Source organism: Manis pentadactyla, chromosome 10 (assembly GCF_030020395.1).
Source record: "Manis pentadactyla isolate mManPen7 chromosome 10, mManPen7.hap1, whole genome shotgun sequence".
In the NCBI taxonomy this organism is placed as follows: Eukaryota; Metazoa; Chordata; class Mammalia; order Pholidota; family Manidae; genus Manis; species Manis pentadactyla.
Window position 1 is genome coordinate 24,420,444 of NC_080028.1, and position 20,192 is coordinate 24,440,635.

At 37.0% G+C, this 20,192-nt stretch overlaps 2 protein-coding genes across 10 annotated transcripts in view; both read left to right on the top strand.

Moving 5' to 3' along the window:
- Nucleotides 1–7,297, top strand: part of FGD6 (FYVE, RhoGEF and PH domain containing 6) — a 119,181-nt gene extending 111,884 nt beyond the window's left edge. For all 4 annotated transcript variants that reach the window (XM_036890986.2, XM_036890991.2, XM_036890989.2 and 1 more), the window contains 3 exons: nt 116–244; nt 1,071–1,219; nt 2,932–7,297. In XM_036890986.2, the coding sequence (XP_036746881.1) occupies nt 116–244; nt 1,071–1,219; nt 2,932–2,968 (315 nt within the window). In that variant the 3' untranslated portion in view covers nt 2,969–7,297. The remainder of the gene's footprint in view (nt 1–115; nt 245–1,070; nt 1,220–2,931) is intronic.
- Nucleotides 7,298–7,986: 689 nt separating this feature from the next.
- NR2C1 (nuclear receptor subfamily 2 group C member 1) overlaps nt 7,987–20,192 on the top strand; it is a 55,992-nt gene continuing 43,786 nt past the window's right edge. For 2 of the 6 annotated variants that reach the window (XR_008991947.1, XR_008991946.1), the window contains exons 1-2: nt 10,065–11,086; nt 18,157–18,228. Coding sequence is in view for 4 of the 6 variants with exons in the window: in XM_057486501.1 (XP_057342484.1) it covers nt 11,027–11,086; nt 18,157–18,228 (132 nt within the window). In the remaining 2 variants the exon portion in view is untranslated. Of the gene's footprint in view, nt 8,692–10,064; nt 11,087–18,156; nt 18,229–20,192 lie in introns of those variants that run through there. The other 4 variants (XM_036891258.2, XM_036891257.2, XM_057486501.1 and 1 more) reach the window with 4 other exon arrangements.

Here is a 20,192-nt window from a genome sequence, read left to right on the forward strand (position 1 = left end):
ATGTTATTATTATGGTCATTGTTTTCAGCACCAAGGATCAAAAACAATTTTGTTATTTTAAATTTTGTGTTTTGTCTGAAAATCATTAAACTATGTATGGGGTTTGCTTCTATAGGTATCAGCAAACACAGAAGATTCTTCTATGAGTGGCTACTTGTACAGATCAAAGGGCAATAAAAAACCTTGGAAACACTTGTGGTTTGTCATAAAAAATAAAGTGCTATATACATATGCCGCAAGTGAGGTAAGATCTGAAATCTAAGGATGAGTAATTTTGGGGTCTTATTTTATCATGCCAGCTGGAAATAATTACAATATTTGTTTAATCTCTTTGTTTTGGACATGTTTCTTGCTTTGCTTTTGGAGAGGGAGGTGGCGGTCCTGTTATTTTTAATGTAAAAAGTGTCCTTGCTTTGTACCTAGAGAGCTCTTACTCAAAAATGTTAGGAATTTTCTATGGTTTTAAAATACAAGTTTTTTGGTGTCATGTGACTACTAGTTCACTAAAGGCAGAGCTTCCTATCCTTTCTGCCCAGCTCCTTTGGGTGACTCCCCCTTGACTGTCCCCAGATTGTACTGATCAGGCATCAGTGTAGATAAGATAGACTTTGCTGGCTGTTTACTCTAAAACTACCCTTTCCTCCTCTTGATCACCCTGTGTTCCAGCGTCTTATGAAAACCACTGCTCTAGGAGCCAAACTTTTCCTTAGTGAGACAGAGTAAACCACCTATCTTTCTGAGCTATGTTTTCTATATCCATAAAATGAAAGTTACATAATTACCTTCTATGGCTTTAGGGAAATATAATGTGAAATTTAGTGGATATTTGGCTACCAAAATATCTGTTTTTATTGGAAACTGTCTAGCACAGTGTCTGGTTCTTGGGGTATGTAGGGAGGGGCAGTTCAAAAAATATTGTTGAATAAATGAAAAATGAATAGGTTGCCAGAATTATCATTGTTTTATGTATGTGTATATAAAATTAAATTAGAGCTATGTAGATTAAGAGCTCACAAATCTTAATTTTGTATCATTTAAAAAACTCATATTCCTTTGTGTCTTTAAATTAGGACGTGGCAGCTTTGGAGAGTCAACCTTTACTAGGATTCACTGTCACTCAAGTCAAAGATGAGAATTCAGAGGCTAGAGTATTTCAGTTATTACACAAAAGCATGTTATTTTATGTATTCAAAGCAGATGATGCTCACTCAGCTCAGAAGTAAGTAACTTAGACATCTTTTTTATTTTATACATGAGATTTCAAGTTGTTACTTTAAATGACTGACTTTAAAATTACCTACATTCATGCATGGGGATAACTAAGAATTTAAAGATCCAAATAAAAAAGATTAACATATTATTCAAACTCTTTGGAATTGTTTAAAAGATAGGTTAGAGTATCTGGAATATTTTCAGGGGGCAGAGAGGAAAAGAAAACAAGTAGCTCTGTCCAAAATATTTTGTCTACACGTGACTTCTAAGGAAGCAGCCTGATTGGTGCTCTGCTGAAAGGAATGGAAGGAGGTATTTGACCTCTCCTTCAACAAGGGAAAGAATCTTCCCTTCAAACATTCCAGGACCTTGGCGATCCAGTGAATCACTTGTGCCATGGAACAGCAGGAGTTCAAGCAGCTGCTTGCAAACTTACTTCTTTGGAGAAAAGGTCAAACTCATTAAGAGGGTGCCGTGCTGTTCCCAATGACTGAGCAGAAAGAAATGGATATCATTTAAGATGGTAAAGGCTGAAACAATCTCTTCAAAATTCCAATAGGAGTGTTTATTTAAATGTCATGAGGTTGCTTAACAGAGAGAAGCATATCTCTGTGAAATCAAGGTCCTTTCTGAACAAAACCTGCAGTTCACCCCTCTTTCATTTGATTTTTATTTTGGACTCACAAAAAAATATATTATTGTTTTCATGAGGAGGTGCTCATACTTTCTCAATAAGCTTAAAAAGTGCATGCAGATAAAGAATGCTTAAGTAAACAAGGCTTGTCCCTTCTTAAGGCAGTTAGAATTATGTACCAGAATTATATATGCTCCTGAATATTAACCAGGTACAATGTTACAAATACTCTATAGACTTTTTTTTCAGTCTATGTTAGGACATCCAGCTGTGTATAACTATTACCCCAAGTAAGTCCTTTAGGGTATTGAAGAATATTAAGAGCTATTTTATTATGGTGTAACTTAGGCCATTTGCATTTAAAATTTAAATTTTTGAAGATTTTAGGCTTGAAATTTGAGCTAAATCTTATAGGCTTTTACTAATTAATTGAGTGATTTAAAATGTTCATATTAAGTTCAGAAACAGTTACACTACTAGGGAGGTACAGAGAGACTATCTCCAAGTGTCTTTTGAATTAATTGCATCTGTATATATTGTCAGGTAAAACTTTAAAAGAATTCTGGAAAGATTTTTATGAAACCCTGAGACACTTATATTGCATGCAAAATTTTGAACAACTGGGAGTAAACTAGATGCTTGATTCCCTTTCATTGAAAATATTTGAACATGTCTGGACTGTGGATGCCTAAAGAATTTCTGGTTGGTAGAGTTAAGGGAGAAGGAGACAAGGACAGAGCAAATGTTCCTAAAAGCAGAAAGGGGGTTGAAATAAAGGCCTTTGCAGATATATCCACTTCCAAAATGAATTAAATGGGATCATCAGGCCTTCCGTAGTGTTTTTACATGAAATGCTCCCTTCCTTACACCTCCTGGAAATAAAACATGTACTTTTCAGGCAATATTTGGGGCCAAAGTACCAAATAATGGGTAGTTCGTATATCCAGACTTGTAGTTTGCTATAAAAAAGATCTTAAATATGCTGTTGGGTAATTGTATCTACAGGCACAGCTATTACCTATATTGTCTTAACATATATTAGATGATTACATTTTACAAATCTAACAAATTTCTCTTACTAATAGGTGGATAGAAGCATTTCAGGAAGGCACAATATTGTAGCAGTATTGGTTTCATCTCTTCTGTGATTCCAAAAGGGTGGAATTTCATCAGAATGGAGTAAATGCAGTACAAAAAATTTTATATAAATGAACACTGCCAAAAGAAATCCAACCAAAATATTCATCAAGTATAAAAAATAATTTTGTTAGGCATGAAGTAATTTTTTAAATGTTTGTTTATTCATATATGTTATTTATTAAAATGTTGATGTTTACTTAATGGTCAGAATTATATCTGAGACTCACTGAATTCTAAAGTACCTTTTCTGTAGAAACCAGAAAACCAATCTTAATAAGTTTGGACCCAGTCCACACTGTTTTCTCAATGTGTTTTACAGTGTTTCATTGTAACATTTTCACTAGTTTCTGTAAATAAAAACACACATCAAGGAGCAAATTTCCGGTCAGTGTTTGGTATAGAAATTATGATTATAAAACTTATAACAAAAAAAATTCATGTCTTTGAATCAATAAACTTAGATGAATTTTTGTGTCTTTTAATGGAAAAACACATAGCCAACTTCTACCTCAGTAACTGTGAAATGAAATTCCATTAAGTTATCTAAAGCATTTCTACTGTTATGTAGCTCTTTTGGCATGAGATAATGTTATATCATCAAGGAGTTACAGCAAAGGGATAGAATCTGAATTCTTTATTTAACTGAACCTATGAGTAGGGAAAGAGGATGTTTTCAATTGCAGAGGAACACAATAATGTAAAGGCCTTTACATTAAATCTATCTTTTTTTAAAAGCTACCAGTTCAACAGAAACTATTATGATTTTTTTTAAAAGCAAAATATGACAAACATTATATTACATAATGTCCTTTGATATTGTGTTCTGAGCTCAAGTCAATGGTGGTATTTATATCTTAAAAATTTTTTATATTTCCCATAATATTTCCTATAATATTGTGCTTTTAAAAATCAACCGTAATTACATATCAAAAAGGCACAAGTTCTAAGCCAGTATTAACTGAAATTGTATAATATTAGTTTTTAAATACCACTTTGTGTTATGTCCTCCTTGGTAATTAAAACAAATCCTTTACCTTTAGCAATTGTCAGCACACTTCATTAGGAAAGATTTACATTCATACTTCTGGTGCACTTTGTACATAAAATTTGTTGATTAGCAAAAGAAAAATGAAATTAATACTATGATTACTAAAGTCCTTTATGTTCATGATATACATTTATTGACTGAGCTTAAATATAAATTGTCTTAAAAGACAAGGTTATTCATTAAAGGGCACTAGAATTTTCCCTTCTGCTTTTTTGTAAACTATTTCCTAATTCAGTGTGATACAATTGCCCAGAGAATTACTGAGTGCCTTTCTGAAGTCTTTTTAATGTAATCTGTTGCAGCACCAAATTACCCACTAAATCTAAGCTTGGCTGCTGTAGTTTTTCTGGCTATTTCCTGCTACTGAATCATTTAAACCCTGCTATAACCTTATGCACCATCCTCACAAGTTATCTCTCTAGTCTTCCTGTTATAGCAGGTAAACAAATACTTCTTTGCAACTCACTAATTTTAATCAAGATGGCACAAATAAGGCTACCATGTTAAAATCCATGCAGGTTTTGTTGTATCCTTTTTGAAGACCAAGGTCATACCTTATGAAGTGTTTCCTTCGGTTTCATTTTGCAAAATGACAAAATTATTTGGAATTCCTCCCCACCTTTTGTGCTGTCAACCATCTGATTACATGACTTAGCTTAAACTGCAGAATTTAAAAACTATCAGCCAGACTATCCTATCTTCCAGTAGTTGGCTGAATCAATAACCAGTTATAAACCTAAATAGAAAAAAACACTGCACAAACTTTTAGTAATTCTCCTAATTACATGTGAAACTCATGTACAATTGTACTAGCTTTTGACTTAGCCCTGTGGAGGGCTTTGAAAACTTTATAAAACTATAAAATATAGCCTTTTGAGGAAGCTAACAAATTACCCCTACCACCCATCCCCATAGAGATGTTTTAAATGTGGAACAGTATTTCCCCCTTATCAATCTTCATAACTTATTAAAGCTGATCCTTTATTTATTTAGCCTGGGAATTCAGTGTCAACTGAGAAGCCTAATTATATACATTTTGTTGTAAAGCTCATTTATAAAAACATCTCTTGATAGCTAACTTTTAGAGAAAAAAATGGTGTTGGGTGCATTCTATATATGAGGACAAAGTATAAATAGTACTAAATCCTAAAATACTGTATTGATGAAACTGATAGCATGTGCTTCAAACCCTTTTCAAGTATCTCCTTTTATCCACGAGGAGGAGAAAGAGCAGTTGCAAAGCTAAGATAGAAATACTGCTGAAATAGCCTAGACAAGAAAGATATGCCAGGTTAAACTTAGGGGAAGGCTGGTGTTCGTAGTATGTGGCCCCAACCAGTGTTCCTCCTCTACCTTTGGTAGCTCTAAATGTAAAGGACCCACTGGAATCCTAGCAAAATGAGAAAGGTTTCTTTGGCATCATTCCGTGTTTCTGAACTTCTCTTTAACCTCTTTTCCCATTGTACCTGATATCTTCCTATTGTCCTTTGCCAAAGATACTTAATTCTGTCTTATGCAACCAAAAGCTTGCTTCTTTGACTATGCAGTAGCATTTCTTAAAGGGAGATCATCAGAGCAACTTTTGTTTAATATAAAGCAGTGAAAGAATTAATTGAAGAAGACAATTTTAAAGTATAGTTTTGTTAGCCAAGTGTACTTATTGGGTTGGCAGAATATGTCCAGAAATAGGGAAAGCCTGCTATTTAGTAATTTAGTTTGTAAATGTTATCACAGCATATGTTGATATGTCTGGGAGGATGCTTCCATTGTACTCAGTTTTTGAAGTTTGAGACCCATTGTAGTCAAATGCTGTCACTGGGATTTCCAGAGGGTAAGTCCTGTTTATCTTACTATACTATAAACTCCTTGAAGGCAGATACTCTATCTAATACATCAGTTTCTCAAAAAATGCCCCATATCTTTCTAAGAGAAAAGTATGTATTGAAATGAATAGGTGGGGTCATCAGGATTCTTATCATCTACAACTCTAACACAGTCCCCCAAATTCCCTCACTATAACTCAGACCTCCTCTTTCCACTGTCCTGGGAGAACATATTTGCAATTATCTGTTGGATAGCTATACACAAGCCTTTCTTTAGCATTTTAAACCTTACTTAATTAAAAGAACTGTCTTTTCATTTGAATCTGTTTTCTTCTATAGTGGAAAAACACCATTCTAGGTTCCAGAATCTGCCTCCAGGTCTCAAGAAGACCCTCTGCAATTGCTCGTTTCCCTTCCCTCTCCAAGGCCCTTCTCTTTCCCCATTGTCCCTGGCTTAAGTCCTTGTTACCTCTTCCCAGTGACTGGAATCTTGTAATTCCAGTGCCTTCTTTGGGTGGTCCCATTTTAAGTGCTTCAGAAGCCAAGCTCTAATCTAGTTTCATCCCTGCCCTTTTACAACCTTCATTAGCTTCCGAGTGGTGTGGCATGGAACACTTTCCCTCAGGTTTCACACACTTCAGCTAACCCCAGTCCAACCTTTCTCCATTCACACAGTATTTCTTTTTACTCACCCTCTCCTTCATCTCTGTTTCTGCCTACCCAAGACTTCTTTGTGATGGTTGATCCAAGCCTTTCTCCCAAATTCCACTCTTCTCTCCTCCAGACTAGATCTACTCTCCCTTTCCCCTGCAGCCCCCATAGCCCCCATAGCCCTTAGCTTTATAAACAAAACTTTCTTACAGTGCTTACCACATTCTATTCTTGAGAACAGCAACTTATCTTGTTCATTTGAGACTCCCTCTTAGCATCTGGCAGAGTGCCTTTGCATGAAGTGGACACACTCAGTATTCGTGAATTAAACTATTTCAGATGGATCCCTTTTTTTTAAGTGCCTCCAATACACAAATACCACTCAGGAGTCTATGCCATTTTTAATGTTATCTTCTAAAGGAAAATCTTTATCTGTGACTTATTCCCATTTAAGAGAAGAGATAAAAAATTTACAGTAGAATTTTTTGTAAGATAAAAGTAGTAGGAAATTTTCAAAAAGCCTCAATATCAAATTCTTTTTTGGGAAGGTGGGGGAAGGATAGGGGGTGCATTTTTCTTTTTATATGAGTTGGTCATAGCGTGTTAACCTATTTTGAAGAACTGTTGTTTTCTTAAATGACTTAGAAATTCATAAAAACACTTTTTACCTAAAGTGATAATAGTTGTATCTTATTGTCCATATAGAGATATAGATCCTTTATTAAAAATTAGCATTGTAAATAATGTTAATATGTATTATATTTATGCAAAATAAATGTACTATATCTACTTTTTGGTGTGATAATGTCTCAAACCATAATTTTTTTTTAAGTGTCACACATTTAAAGAACCACACTGACCTGTTCTCCTGAAGCTTATTTGGGGGAAGCTCTTCTTCACCCATAGATGATGGTCCTAAAATAGCTTCACTTCCAAATTTTAGTAAGTCAACTTAAGTGAATTAATTGGGTAAGGGGTAATCACAAGCATGCATATTATGCAGTGAGGTAGAGAACGCTCTCAGACTTTTTCCATTAGACCTATGCTATACTTTCTTAGCTTTCATCTTTGGACCACATGAAGGATTTGGGGGAGGTGGGGCTGCCTTAAAACCACCAAACACAAAACATGATGCTAAAAGGAAGAGGGGGACTGTCATAGAATGAGGCATATTTCCACTGCATGCCCTTTTTCTGAGTCCAGCTGTCTAATTCCAGAGGAAAATGAGAGATGTTCTCCTTCCATGCGCACTTATGTCTTTCTGACCTGAATTTGCTTTTCTAGTGCTGATCAATACTGAAGAAATTTCGAGGATCCCTCAGTGCTTTGCACACAGGACAGCTCTTGCCATAACAGGTGGCCACTGTCAGAATGTGATGTTAGTCAATGCCTCTTTATTTCACAAATCTTTATTGACCACCAGGCGTTGTCCTATATGCTTGGGCGGCATACACAGCTTAATTAACAAAACAGATAAAAAACAGCCTTCTGGAAGCTTACATTCTATGGGATTACAATCTTGTTCCATTTAGCCATTATACCTGTTTATTTACAAGAGTTTGTAAGAAATCTGTGTCTTAGTATACAGGATTTTGCCCCCGCTTCTCTTTTTATTTAAAAGGGAATTTTGCTGGGATCTAACCAGATTTTTTAGTCCTCTAATAAACCTTAGAGTCTAAGACATAGGCCCAGTTTTTCCACAAGTTAGAAACCGGACTGCCTATAGTTGATTAGGTTATTTATTATTACTTAAATCTGGAACATCGTTTCACAACTTCCTTTAACGACCGCCTTTGGCAAACTGGATGCCAAATGCCCTCGGCTTTCAAAAGTTCCGGTAGCGTTACGCAGCTCTGACGGAGCAGTTTCCCTCCAAGTCGATAGGGGGCAGTTGACTTTTAGAGTCCCTCCAGCCAGGGTACGTCACGACCTACAAGCCACTTCTCCACTAATGCGCAGGCGCGGACGGAAGCGCGCACAGTGGAGCCGAGGGTGGGGTCACGAACTCTGACCCCCCCAAATACACAAATCTAGAAATTTCCCTCCCCCACTTCTCTTTACCCTTCAGCTTTCTCCAACCTGTGTCTTCTCGGAACCCCCAAGCAGCCGTCGCAGCGGGACCGTCCGGTCTATGCCCGCTGCAGGACGTAGCTTGGCCGAGAAGCGCCGGTAAGAAGTGCCAGGTGGGGAAAGTAGCACCGCCGTTGCACCCCGGGGAGGGGGCGGGGGTGTTCCTCTATCCCAGCCACCAACGGACGTGCCACCGATCCGCCCGACGCCTGCGGGCTTCGGCCCACGGACGGGCCCGTCGAGCAGTGCCGCGGAGAGCTGCTGGGGCTGGGCCGGGAGCGCGGACGGTGACGGGAGCGGCGGGGCCCCGAGAGAGGCCGAGGCCGGGATGCAGGGCCCAGAGCCTGGGGAGGGGCGCGGGACGAAAGTAGGCGAGCGGCTCGGTTTGCGCTGCAGCCTTTCCCGCGGCGCCTCTGACCTTTCACCTGCAGGAAAAGCTTCCGTCTCAGGGACGCCTCCGCTTCCCCCGCCACCCGGAGCCGCGCGGCGCGGCCTGGCGGGGGGCGCATGGGGGGCTCGGTCGCCCGCGGGACGGGGGAGAGCCGGGAGCCGAGGCTTGAATCCTTCACGCGTGGCCTTTTTCTAATTCTCGCGCTTGCACAGGACGGACGGAGTAACGCCCTCAACTTTTATGACATATAGTGAGAGTGGCCGCTGCCTTTGGACCTGTTACCTTTGGGAGGGGGGAAAAGGTGGTTTGGGCATGTCCAGGTTTCCAGTAGCCTTTTTGTTGAGAAACTGCTTCCAGACTCCTGCAGATCGCGTTTTACTGAGTTACAAATTGTCAACAAGTTGTAAAAGCCTTCATTAAGTAGAGCAGCCTGTTTAAAAAATAATACTGGAAAAGAAAAGTGAAAGACTTGAAATTAAGGCTGTTGGGTTTTTGTTTCTCTCATGTAAATAGGCCTTCGATTTTTGAGATTTTTGAATAAAGTCTGGTTTGTTGGTTGGTTGGTACACGATGATTATTTTAAAATTTTGGTTATATGTCCAATTGGTAGATGTAAGAGATGATTGTTTACTTTTATTAAAAAGTGAATTGTATGAAATGTAACTACATCATTCTTGTAGGGATATTTCCATGTCTTTTGGGAAAGGTTTTGAAGGAGGCACAAAGCAAACACTCCCAAAATACCTACTGTTCGTGTTTCTGCTACACAGAGTTTAATTTCTATCCTTGGGGATTAGAAAAAACAAACAGCATATAATAGAGTTAGTAGTATAAATACAGTTCTCTACCTTTTTTGAGTCATAGGACCCTCTGCAACCTCTTAAAATCTTTATGAAAGCTTTGGATCTTCTCTCCAGACAAATGTACCTTTAAGTAAAAATTTGCATACAATATTAGAAGATAACAGATCTGTTATTTTAACAGCTTAACAGCTTCAGTGTTCCTAATAAATGATGGACTCATCTAGAAAAAAACTTAAACTGAGAAAGGTCTGGTGGAAGTTAAATGAGGGAGGAGGAGCTTGGAATGATATATTGGGGAATAAAGAACATCCTAGTTTGACCTGAAGAGAGTCCCCTTCTGGGAATGGTAGGAGATAAAATGAGACCATAAGGAAGTCCGGCTGTAAAGGAACTCTCCTTTGTTCATAGTGCCAGGCATGTTACAGGGTCTTAATAAATACTGAAAAATATACCAGGAGAATAGCTGTAACTTTATTCTTTAGCCTTTAAAGAGATGCTATGGTTCTGAAACTGAAAGAGGGTTTCAGTTCCGTAAGCTTCCTGAGATATAGCTGCTTGTCAGAGGTGCAGACCCAAAGATGGTTTTTGACTTCTTGGGACTTTAAGTATACACAAAGATGGTTCTTACCTTCTCGGGGCTTTTCATGTACGCAGTTTCATCTGTTAAGTATACTTTCAGGAAACTCAATTCTGGAAGTAGCTGAAATTTACCAGAAGGTAATTTAACTTGAAGGCCATAGACTGGCCAGAGGAGGTTTTATGAATGTGAAATTCAGCATTTACTATCATTTGTAGTGAGAATGAATGTGCACTTCTGTTTCCTGCTGAGGGAAACTTTAACTTGCATCACATTCTCATGATGTTTGCTCCACCCAACTAGGGGGAAAAATCATTGTTTTATATCGTATTTTCAAGTTTCTTTATGCCACACAAATACATTTTTCATCATGATTCAGCACATTTTGTGTATACAAAATTGAAATAAAATCATCCTGAGACTATTCTTACCCTCACTTTACCTGATAAGACTATTCCTGTTTTCCTGTTTTTTTTTTTTTTAATCTGGCAACTAAATTAATTTATTCACCCATAAATGGCTCACAACATGAAGTTTGCAAAATACTGCTTTGGATGACAGCAGCCTGCGAATGGGAGTGGTGGGGAAGAGTAAGGGGAAAGCTGATGCTGGGAAAAGAAAATGAACTGTATCTGATGTAGTCAGTCAAAGGAGCAGACTTAAAATTTTGAACCCGAATGAAAGAAAGATGGCACCACTATGCCATCTTCCGCATCAAATCCACTTACGTGGGGACGGTATGTAGAAATGAGATGGAGGTAAATGTGAGAAAAATAAAAACAAATGTAGGACCGAGTCTCCTCTCTGTTATTAGCTTTAGATTAGTGAAGGCAGCATCCTCTGCTTTTTGCTTTGTCCCTTAGGCTGGTAGAAACCCCTAATCCTTCAATGGCTAACTCAGACGTCTCTTCCCTAAGCTTGTCCCATTGTGGTTCTTCTGCACTCCTCTTGTTCATTTGTTAAGCATTGTGTTTATTCCTCTAACTTTCAGGGAATACTAATTACCTGTAAGACGCTGTTGGCCCTTGGTACATATATTTTCACTAACACTGTATTTTTACAACAGCTTTTTAAAGTAACACTGTATTGAATCCATTTCATATATGAGGAAACTGAGCCTCAGGTTGAGTGACATGTAGTCATGTGTTTAACAGTAAATATGGCATTGGAACTCTAATATATTAACTTGAGATTGAGGGCACTCGACTACCTATATAAACTTTCAGAGGTTGGTTGAAAAACTATAGTTCTTTTCCTTAGAAGTCTATTTTCAGAGTTGGTCATCTAAACAAGGTGAGGGCAGGGTGCTTTAGAAGGTAAATGGGCACAAGGTACAGAGGGCTACAGAGAAGGGAGTGCTTACTTTTCTGATTACAGTAGTAGATAACCATTCAAAAAGCATAAAGAAAAAGAAAAGCAGTAAATCTCCACCTAGAAAAGTCACTGTTAACATTTGAGAATGTTTATTTCAGTCCTTGCATGTTTTGCATAGTTGAAGTCAATGTTAAGTAAAAAATTTTTTCTTTACCTTTCAATTAGTTTGCCAGCATTTTCTCATCATCATTAACATTTTCCTTCTACATGATTTTAATGAGAATTTTTGCATAAATCCTTGTCCTATAGCTTTGCTAAAGCATCACCTTCTCAGTAAGGCCATCTCTGTCCTCTTTATTAAAAATTGCAAATGCACCCCCGGCCCTGCTCTATTTTTCTCCAACATTTGTTGATATGTATTTTACTTGTTTATTGTCTGTTTCACCCCTCCAAAATACAAACTTCACAAGGGAAAGTTCGTTTTAATACTCTGTGCTTTATTCCTAACACCTAGATAAACACCTGGTCGGTAGGAAGCACTCAATAAGTATCTGTTGAGTGGAAGAATAGTAAATAAATTATTAGGTTAATGAATATGAACATATGTAAGGCTCTTAATACACGCTGGCAGATAACTTTTCTAAGAAGGTTATAATAATTTAGATTTCTGTCAGTAATATGTAAAGAATGTCTGGTTTACCTCAGTTTTGAGAGTTAAATTTAGTCTCAGGAAACAAGCGTATTTTGATCTAGTGATTCCCCTGGCATACATGGTACACAGAGAAAGCATTAGCAAAGATGTGGTAACATGAAGCAGCAAGGTAAATTCAAGGAATTACAGCTAGTGTGTATGGCCAGAATTCGTAAGGTTTAACAAATGACACCTTAAATCTTTGGAGAATATTAAGAAGTGGAATAATATTAAAAATATGTTTTAGAGCACTGGCAGCAATTATTATTTTATTTTTTATTAAAGTCATTGATATCTAATCTTAGAATGGTTTCAAATACACAACACAGTGTTCAACGTTCACCCATATTATCCAGTCCTTACCCGCTCCAGTGTGGTCACTGTCCATCAGTGTAGTAAGATGTTAATAGAGTCATTAACTGTATTCTCCATGCTGTACTACTTATCCCGTGACCACCCTATATTGTGATTGTGAATATTGTGCCCCTTAACACCCTTCTCCCTCCCCTACCCCTCCCTTTTGGTAACCACTAGTTCTTTCTTGGTGTCTGTGAGTCTACCTCTATTTTGTTCCTTCTGTTTTGCTGTTTTTATACTGGCAGCAAAATATTAAAGTAGCAATTAAGTGAATGTTATTAGACTGATTATAGTTTGGATTGTCCTCATGGACACAGTCACCCGTGTTGATGGCAGGAAAGGGACAACACTGTCAAAATCTTCAATGAATCTTGGAACAGAAGTTAATGAATCATCATAATAAAGCCATTGGAAACTGGTGTAATTGGTTTACATGAATCTCAGAGGTGTGGGGGAAATAAGCAGCCTTGTTTAGAGACTTGCAATATTGTGTCCTGGAGATCTGTTTTATTATTATGCCATAGCTAGTATACATATAAATACAAGATACGTAGTTTCGTGCTCATTTGCCTATTTTTAAATACTTTATTGTCTTCTTTAGAATAATTTCTTTTGAATTTAATGTGTATCTCTTTTCCCTAACACTGAATTACCCTTAATGAGACTCCTCATTTTTTAGCTTTCTTCTAAAGCTGGGAATAAAATCTGAACTGGTAGCCCAAACTAATTTGATTCTTTTCAAACTCTGTCAGTAGTCTCTCCCCATCAAGAAGATTCTGTGTATCAGTACATCAGGGTAACTGGGATTCCCTGTTATCTTTTGGTTTGATGAGAAAGTACAACAGTCTTCAATCCTTAAGACTCCAGACCTCAAGCTTTTACCTCAAGGATTGCAAAGCTGCCTTGCTTTCACTCCTTATTTACCAGTTTACCTTTTTACCAACTTAAGAAAAAAATGGTGTGTTTGAAAAAAATTCAACCAAAATTAATTTTATATTGTAAATTCCCTAGAAACTTTGGAGGTTATTTGAAACAACATAGTTGTAAAACTAGCCATTTACTAAAGAAATCACAAGGCAAGAATTTGGAGAAGAATCTTGATCTAGAAATAGCTGAAAGTACATCTCCTTATATATTATTTTATAAGAATAAGTGGTTTTTTTCCCTTCTTTGGGGATTTCTCCAACTGACAACAGAAAATTGGAGGGTTGAAGATTTCTACATATCAGCAGTAGGCAAATTGAACTGGCTCATAATGACTGTATTAGTAGCTGTGTTTGTGCTGGTCGCATCTTTGGTAAATAGGCATTCCGAAGACGGAAGCTGCCAGTCATACAGTCACACTGACCTTCCTTTCTCTTGTCAGTACTTAATGCAAGAATAAGCAGGTAACATAAGTTGCTGGGCTGCTCGGAATCCATTACCAAGGTTTTAAAATGAATTAGAAAAGACTACTTTCCTTTCTTGGTGTTTTACTACAAAATTGAAAATAAGAGGCTACATAGAATAAGAACAGTCGTGACAGCATCAGTGACCCTAGCTCAAGTTTTTTTCAAGGTCAGCTGTACTATAGTCCTAGCAATGTGTATTCTGTCCCTCTCCCCTCCTCTTTTTCTCTCTTTTTTTGCTTAAACTAGCAGTCTTTGAGCTTTTATCATAACCAGAGTGACTAACGCACTCTCATAAATTACCTGCTTTCATGCCCAATGCTATTTCATTCTTACCATTTCCCCTGTGCTAGTAATTTTGTCTGTCAAAATTAATAATAACTGTCCTCTGGAAATTCTGAATTTTAGGAAAAATTAATAAATTTGAATAGGAGTTGTAGTTAATTTAGATAGTCTGCCTTTTTTTGGTAAATGGTGAAAATTTTTTAAATGAACAAGATTCTATATTTGAATTGTTTCATGGATGTGTTTATATATAAACGTATTATATTCCTGGGTAGTTTAATGAGAGAAATAGGTAATAATGAAAATTGGATTATAGATTTTACTTTATATCGTTGTGTTTGACTTTCTAGACTTGAGTCTTAAAATAAATTAATGAACTGGCTTGACAGACACTTAATAGGCTTTACAAGTAGGATATGATAATTAGTTTGAGGTCACAGGGGAAGGTATGTTTGGTTGAACAGGGGTCCAAAGGGGGAAGGCTGTTCTTAATCTGCCCTTCTAGTCAAACCTTTTTTCCAGTTCCTCACTTCTGTTTTGCTCAACACAAATTGAGGTATATGATCACTGAAGCAAATATTCTAAAAACTTGCCCTGAGTATTTTCTAACCAGTTTGGATTATATGAATCTATAAAACAAAGGACATAACGTCTCTGGACTACTGCCGTAGTGCAGAGGGTTTAATAGAAAGAGAAAATTGATGTGTTGGATCACAAAACAATATATATTAACATATGTATGTATATATTTTTCTGAGGAGGGTGTGTAGCTTTAGTCAGATTCTCTAAGGAGTCTATAACTCCAAAAAAGGTTGACAATCTGTTGCAGTTTCCTGCTCTTTTCTTCGTAAACAAAAAAAAAAACCCCTGAATATCCCTGAATTCAATACTCAAGAATGCTATTCCAAGAATGTTAACATTCAGCTCTTTCAGCTTGTGTTACCTGTAGCCTTGCTAGTGACAAAGGAGACAGTCATGACCTATACATACATGTGCCTCCCACAGGATGCCCTCACCATCTTTGGTCTCTGGCTAAATAATAGTTGATTTAGTCTAATTGTTAGCCTGAAGAGGGGTCCAAAGAGGAAATGTTCTTAATCTGCCTTTCTGGTCAGACCTGTTCCCCAGATTACTGTGGTTTGGTACTGGGAAATGGAATGCTGCTGTGATAGCATGGGGATTTGAATTCAGGTCTAATATTCGTGTACTTTTAAGTAATCAATGATAAGGTATAGAAGTAGTTAATCCACCTAAGTTTTCATTATGAAGTAGCTTCATGGAGTAGAGTGTGTTGGTAACACTGGTGTTGATTTTAGGATTTCTGAGAAATATTCCTTTTCTATAAGCTTTTTTTTTAACCTTTTAATTAATTTTTGTTTTAATACTTGTAGTTAAAATTTTAAAGGAACAAGCAACTTAACTCAGTGAGAAATAAGTCTCTGTCCCCTATATCCCTGTTCCAAAACTTCCAGTTCTTTTCCCTGAAGTTAGTCACTTTAACCATTTTCTTATGTGTTCTTCCAGGTAGTTTTCCCTGTCTCTCGGTAGTATTTTAAAGCTTTCTTTACATAGATCTTGCACATTTCTTACTAGATTTATGCCTAATTGTTATGAGCTGAATTATCTCTCCGCAAAATTCATATATTTAAGTCCTGAGCCCCAGCATTTCAAATTGTGACTCTATTTGGGGATGAGGCCTTTAAAGAGATAATTGTGTTAAAATGAGGTCATTAGGGTGGGCCTTAATCTAATATGACTGTTGTTCCTATAAGAAGATGAGATTACAATACAAGCACAAACAGGAGAAAGACTGAAGAGAGAGAAGACAGTCACCTGCAAGCCAAGGAGAGAGGTCTCAGCAGGAGCCAACCATGCCAACAGCTTGTCTCAGATTTCTAGCCTCCAGAATTGTGAGAAAATTAAGTTTTGTTGCTTAAACCACCCAGCCTGTGCTACATTATGTCTGCCTTAGCAAACCAATACAGATTTTGGTACTGGGAGATGCAGCACTGCTGTAACACAAATACCTAAAAATTTGGAACTGGATAGAGGCTGTAAGATATTTGAGGTGCATGCTAGAAAAAGGAATCTAGATTGCCTTGAAAAGATTGTTGGTAGAAACATGCATGTCAAAGGCAATTCTGATGAGGGTCCGAAGGAAAAGAGGAGAGCCATAGAAAAAGCTGTTGTCAAAGGTAAACATGTCATCATGAACACAATGTTTATTGAAATACAGACCTTAAAGGTACTTCTGATGAGGTTTCAGATGGAAATGAGGAACGTGTTATGTATTGGTAACTTGAAGAAAGGCAAACTTTGTGATAAAGTAGCAAAGAATTTGTGTTGTGTTCTGGTCCTTTGTGGAAAATAGAACTTGTAAGTGATGAACTTGGATATTTGTCTGAGATTTCTAAGCTAAGTATTGAACATGAAGCCTGGTTTCTCCTTGCTGCTTGTAGTAAAATGTGAGAGGAGAGAAATAAATTTAAGAAGGAATTAAGAAAAATGGAACCAGAACTTGAAAATTTGGAAAATACTCAGCGTATCCATATTTGAAAAAAAGCGAAAGTGTTTTCTAGAGAGACTATGCAATGTGACTGCACAATAGTTTGCTAAAGAAATTACAGACCTGTTGTTTGTGGATCCAGCCACCCATCCTGACTGAAGCCAGAACAGAGATGGGGTTATCCAAGAGAGATCTGTAGAGGATGGCTTAGATGTGAGGCAGCAAGAGTTTTGAGAATTTTATACCAGTCGAAATTCTGCCAGGTTGAAGTAAAGGGGATACAGAGGGGATGAAATGAAGGAAAGCTCTGGGACTTATAGGATTCTACTAGTGGGACAACAGAGCTATGCAGTTTTGAACATGTCTTATCCTTCAAGAAATGGGAAGAATGACCCCAAAGATTGGTCAGGTTGGCAGGATTGCCAGTGCCACCATGGTCCTGAACCCACAGGCCTGGGGGACAGCAGTGTCCTGGCTGGTTCCCAGGAGGTTGGTGCCACCGCTTTTCAGTCTAGTGAGAGAGAGTTGAATCATCAAGCTAAATATTGAATATTGCTTATTTCAACTTCTAAAAGTAATAAAAATAAAAACAGTTCAGATAATTTGATAATATTAATTATAATTACAGAATACTGCTGAACTTATGACACATATGATAAAATCAGGAATAATTTTTGTATTTTAAAGTACCTGATACAGAGAAAAAGCAAAAGTCAAAGTCAGTCCTTTAATCTTACAGGCTCTCAAGTCAATTTGGAGACAGTTTTACATTCAAATTACCCTTAAGATATAAGAAATTACCCCTAATGAAGAACAGTCACAGAATTCTAGAGAAATCATTTGACCTTTTGAATGAATGTACTTATTTTGTCAGTTTTTGCAATATATTGATAAAGGAGCGTTAAATGGCTACAGTGATGTTTGTTTACAGAGGGGCTGCCCTTATTTTAATAAATTGCTCCTCATCTGTATCCGAGTTCTTTTTTAGGCTTCAGTATCTTTGAAAAGTGAAACTGGCATTGATTAGTTTTGTTAGACATTTTCAAAATATCTAAAAGCAGTGAGAATAGTTTTATGAACCCTTCTATAAATCTTCAGTAATTGTCAGTTCATGACCAGTCTTCTTTATTCCCTCTCACCCCCACCTTCCCCAACTGGATTATTTTGAAGCAAATCCTAATGATCATATAATTTCATTTGTAAATTCTTCAATAAATATGTTTTTGTGGACATAATTGTGAAAAAAAATTTTTTTATTTTTGGCAGGACATTTTGGCAATTAACATGGCAACTATAGAAGAAATTGCACACCAAATTATTGAACAGCAGATGGGAGAGGTATGTCTAGTTTATAGTTCATTCACTGATTGGCCAAACTTATGGTGGTTCTCAAGGTACAGAGATAAAAGGCACACCCAACTTTAAGGTAGCTTTAATCTAGTTAGAGGCAGTTGAATAATCAGATACTCACAATATAATATGGCAAATGCAGTGATAGATAATTGTATAGGGTGCAGTGGGAGCACAGAAGAAACAGCTGATGGAGAGTTGTGGGTGGGCTATGGGGACCTGGTCAGGAAGTGTTTTTGGAGTGTGCAAACTCTGAGACCAGTCTTAAGGGACCAATGAGAAGAGATCCATGTCAATAGACAGATACTCGTTTTTTTAAACAATTATGCCCTATTCCTTAGTAAGAGGTACCATAATCCAGAGGTTTTCAAAGTACCTTCTAGGGACTCTTTCAGAGAGTCAGCAAGGTTAAAATTGTTCTCATTATAATACTGAAATAATATTTGCCTTTCCACTATCATTCTCTCACAAATAGAATTTTTCCAGAGGTTACGTGACATGTAATAATATTATTATATGATGAAACATGTCAACATTTAAAAGGTATACATAACTCAGTGAACCAGTGTTTTTCAAATACCCGAGCCTGGTGTTATTAAATTATAAATAAAGGGTCCATTCAAATTGCAGGATAGAAGAATGGATTTTAATATAATTTCTGATTTTACTTTTATTGTAACTTTTGTAAAACCACTTGTCAAGTTTTAGTGGAGTATCAAAGAATAGTTGCACCCTACATGCATCTAGTGCTCTTCTCTAAGAAATAAGTTTGTAGCCATTAGACTTTTATTCAATTCACAATGAATATTACTGATAGAAATAATCCAAAATAAAACTTAAAACAGTTTAAACTTTATGTGGTAAATTTGTTATAGATGAAATGATTAAAAGTCACACCTTATAGGTATCATTGAAAATTGCAAACATTGTTAGGGAAGATGGAGAAAACTGTCAACAGTTAAAAACTGCACCCAGAAAAGTTGGACATGGTAGTAATAATGGTCAATAAAGAAAACTCAAGTGGCAACAGCTATCATGAGTACAGTCTGCTCTAGACAAAAACAGGTTGGTGGTTCAGAACTTCGTTGTAAATTCTGTGTAGAAAAGAATCTTGAAAATAATTTCAGGGACATGGAAAACAGTTGAAAACAAACCAAAGTTGCCATTTTAAAACTGAATCAAGGAATTATATTGGCTTAATGAGTTTACTCAGATATTTGCTCATTAAGATCAAAAACCCTCAGTGCTGGGTTCTCTTTCTTTTTTCATGAACTTGTTCTTCCCTAGACTACTTGATCTAAGTATATGGCAATTCTGTTCTTCCAGTTGCTCAGGTCAAAATTTCATAGTCATCCTTGACTCAGATCACCTCATATTCCATACCCATTCCATCAACACATCTTGTCACCTTTCCTTTCATAGAATATCCCAAATCCAATCGTTTTTCACCCCTAGCATGGCTACTATCCTGTTCCCAGCTAGTATCTTTTTCCACATATAATACCCAGATATTCGAATGATAACATCTTTTCTGGGCTCCCTTAATTCTGTTCTTGAACACTGACATACTAGTCTTCATACTAAGTGTAGAATGATCTTTTTTGATAAAGATCCTGCAACTTCTCTGCTTCATAAAACCCCTCCAGTGGATCTCCATTTTACACAGGAGGAAATGCATAGACTTCATATGGCCTATGAAGCCCTACATGATCTGGCTCCTGCTATTGCTCAAATCCTATCTTCTACCATAATCCCTCTCTTCCACTATGTTTCATTCACACAGCATTCTTGCTCTATTTGTCTCAAATGTATGGAACACATTCTTCCTGCTCCACAGCTGTTTATGTTCTGTTTCCTCTACCTGACATGCATTTCTCCTAGCTAGCCCTAAGCCTTGGTCTCTTACTTCACTTAGGTCTGTGCAAAAATGTCTTCTCCTCACTGCTGTCATT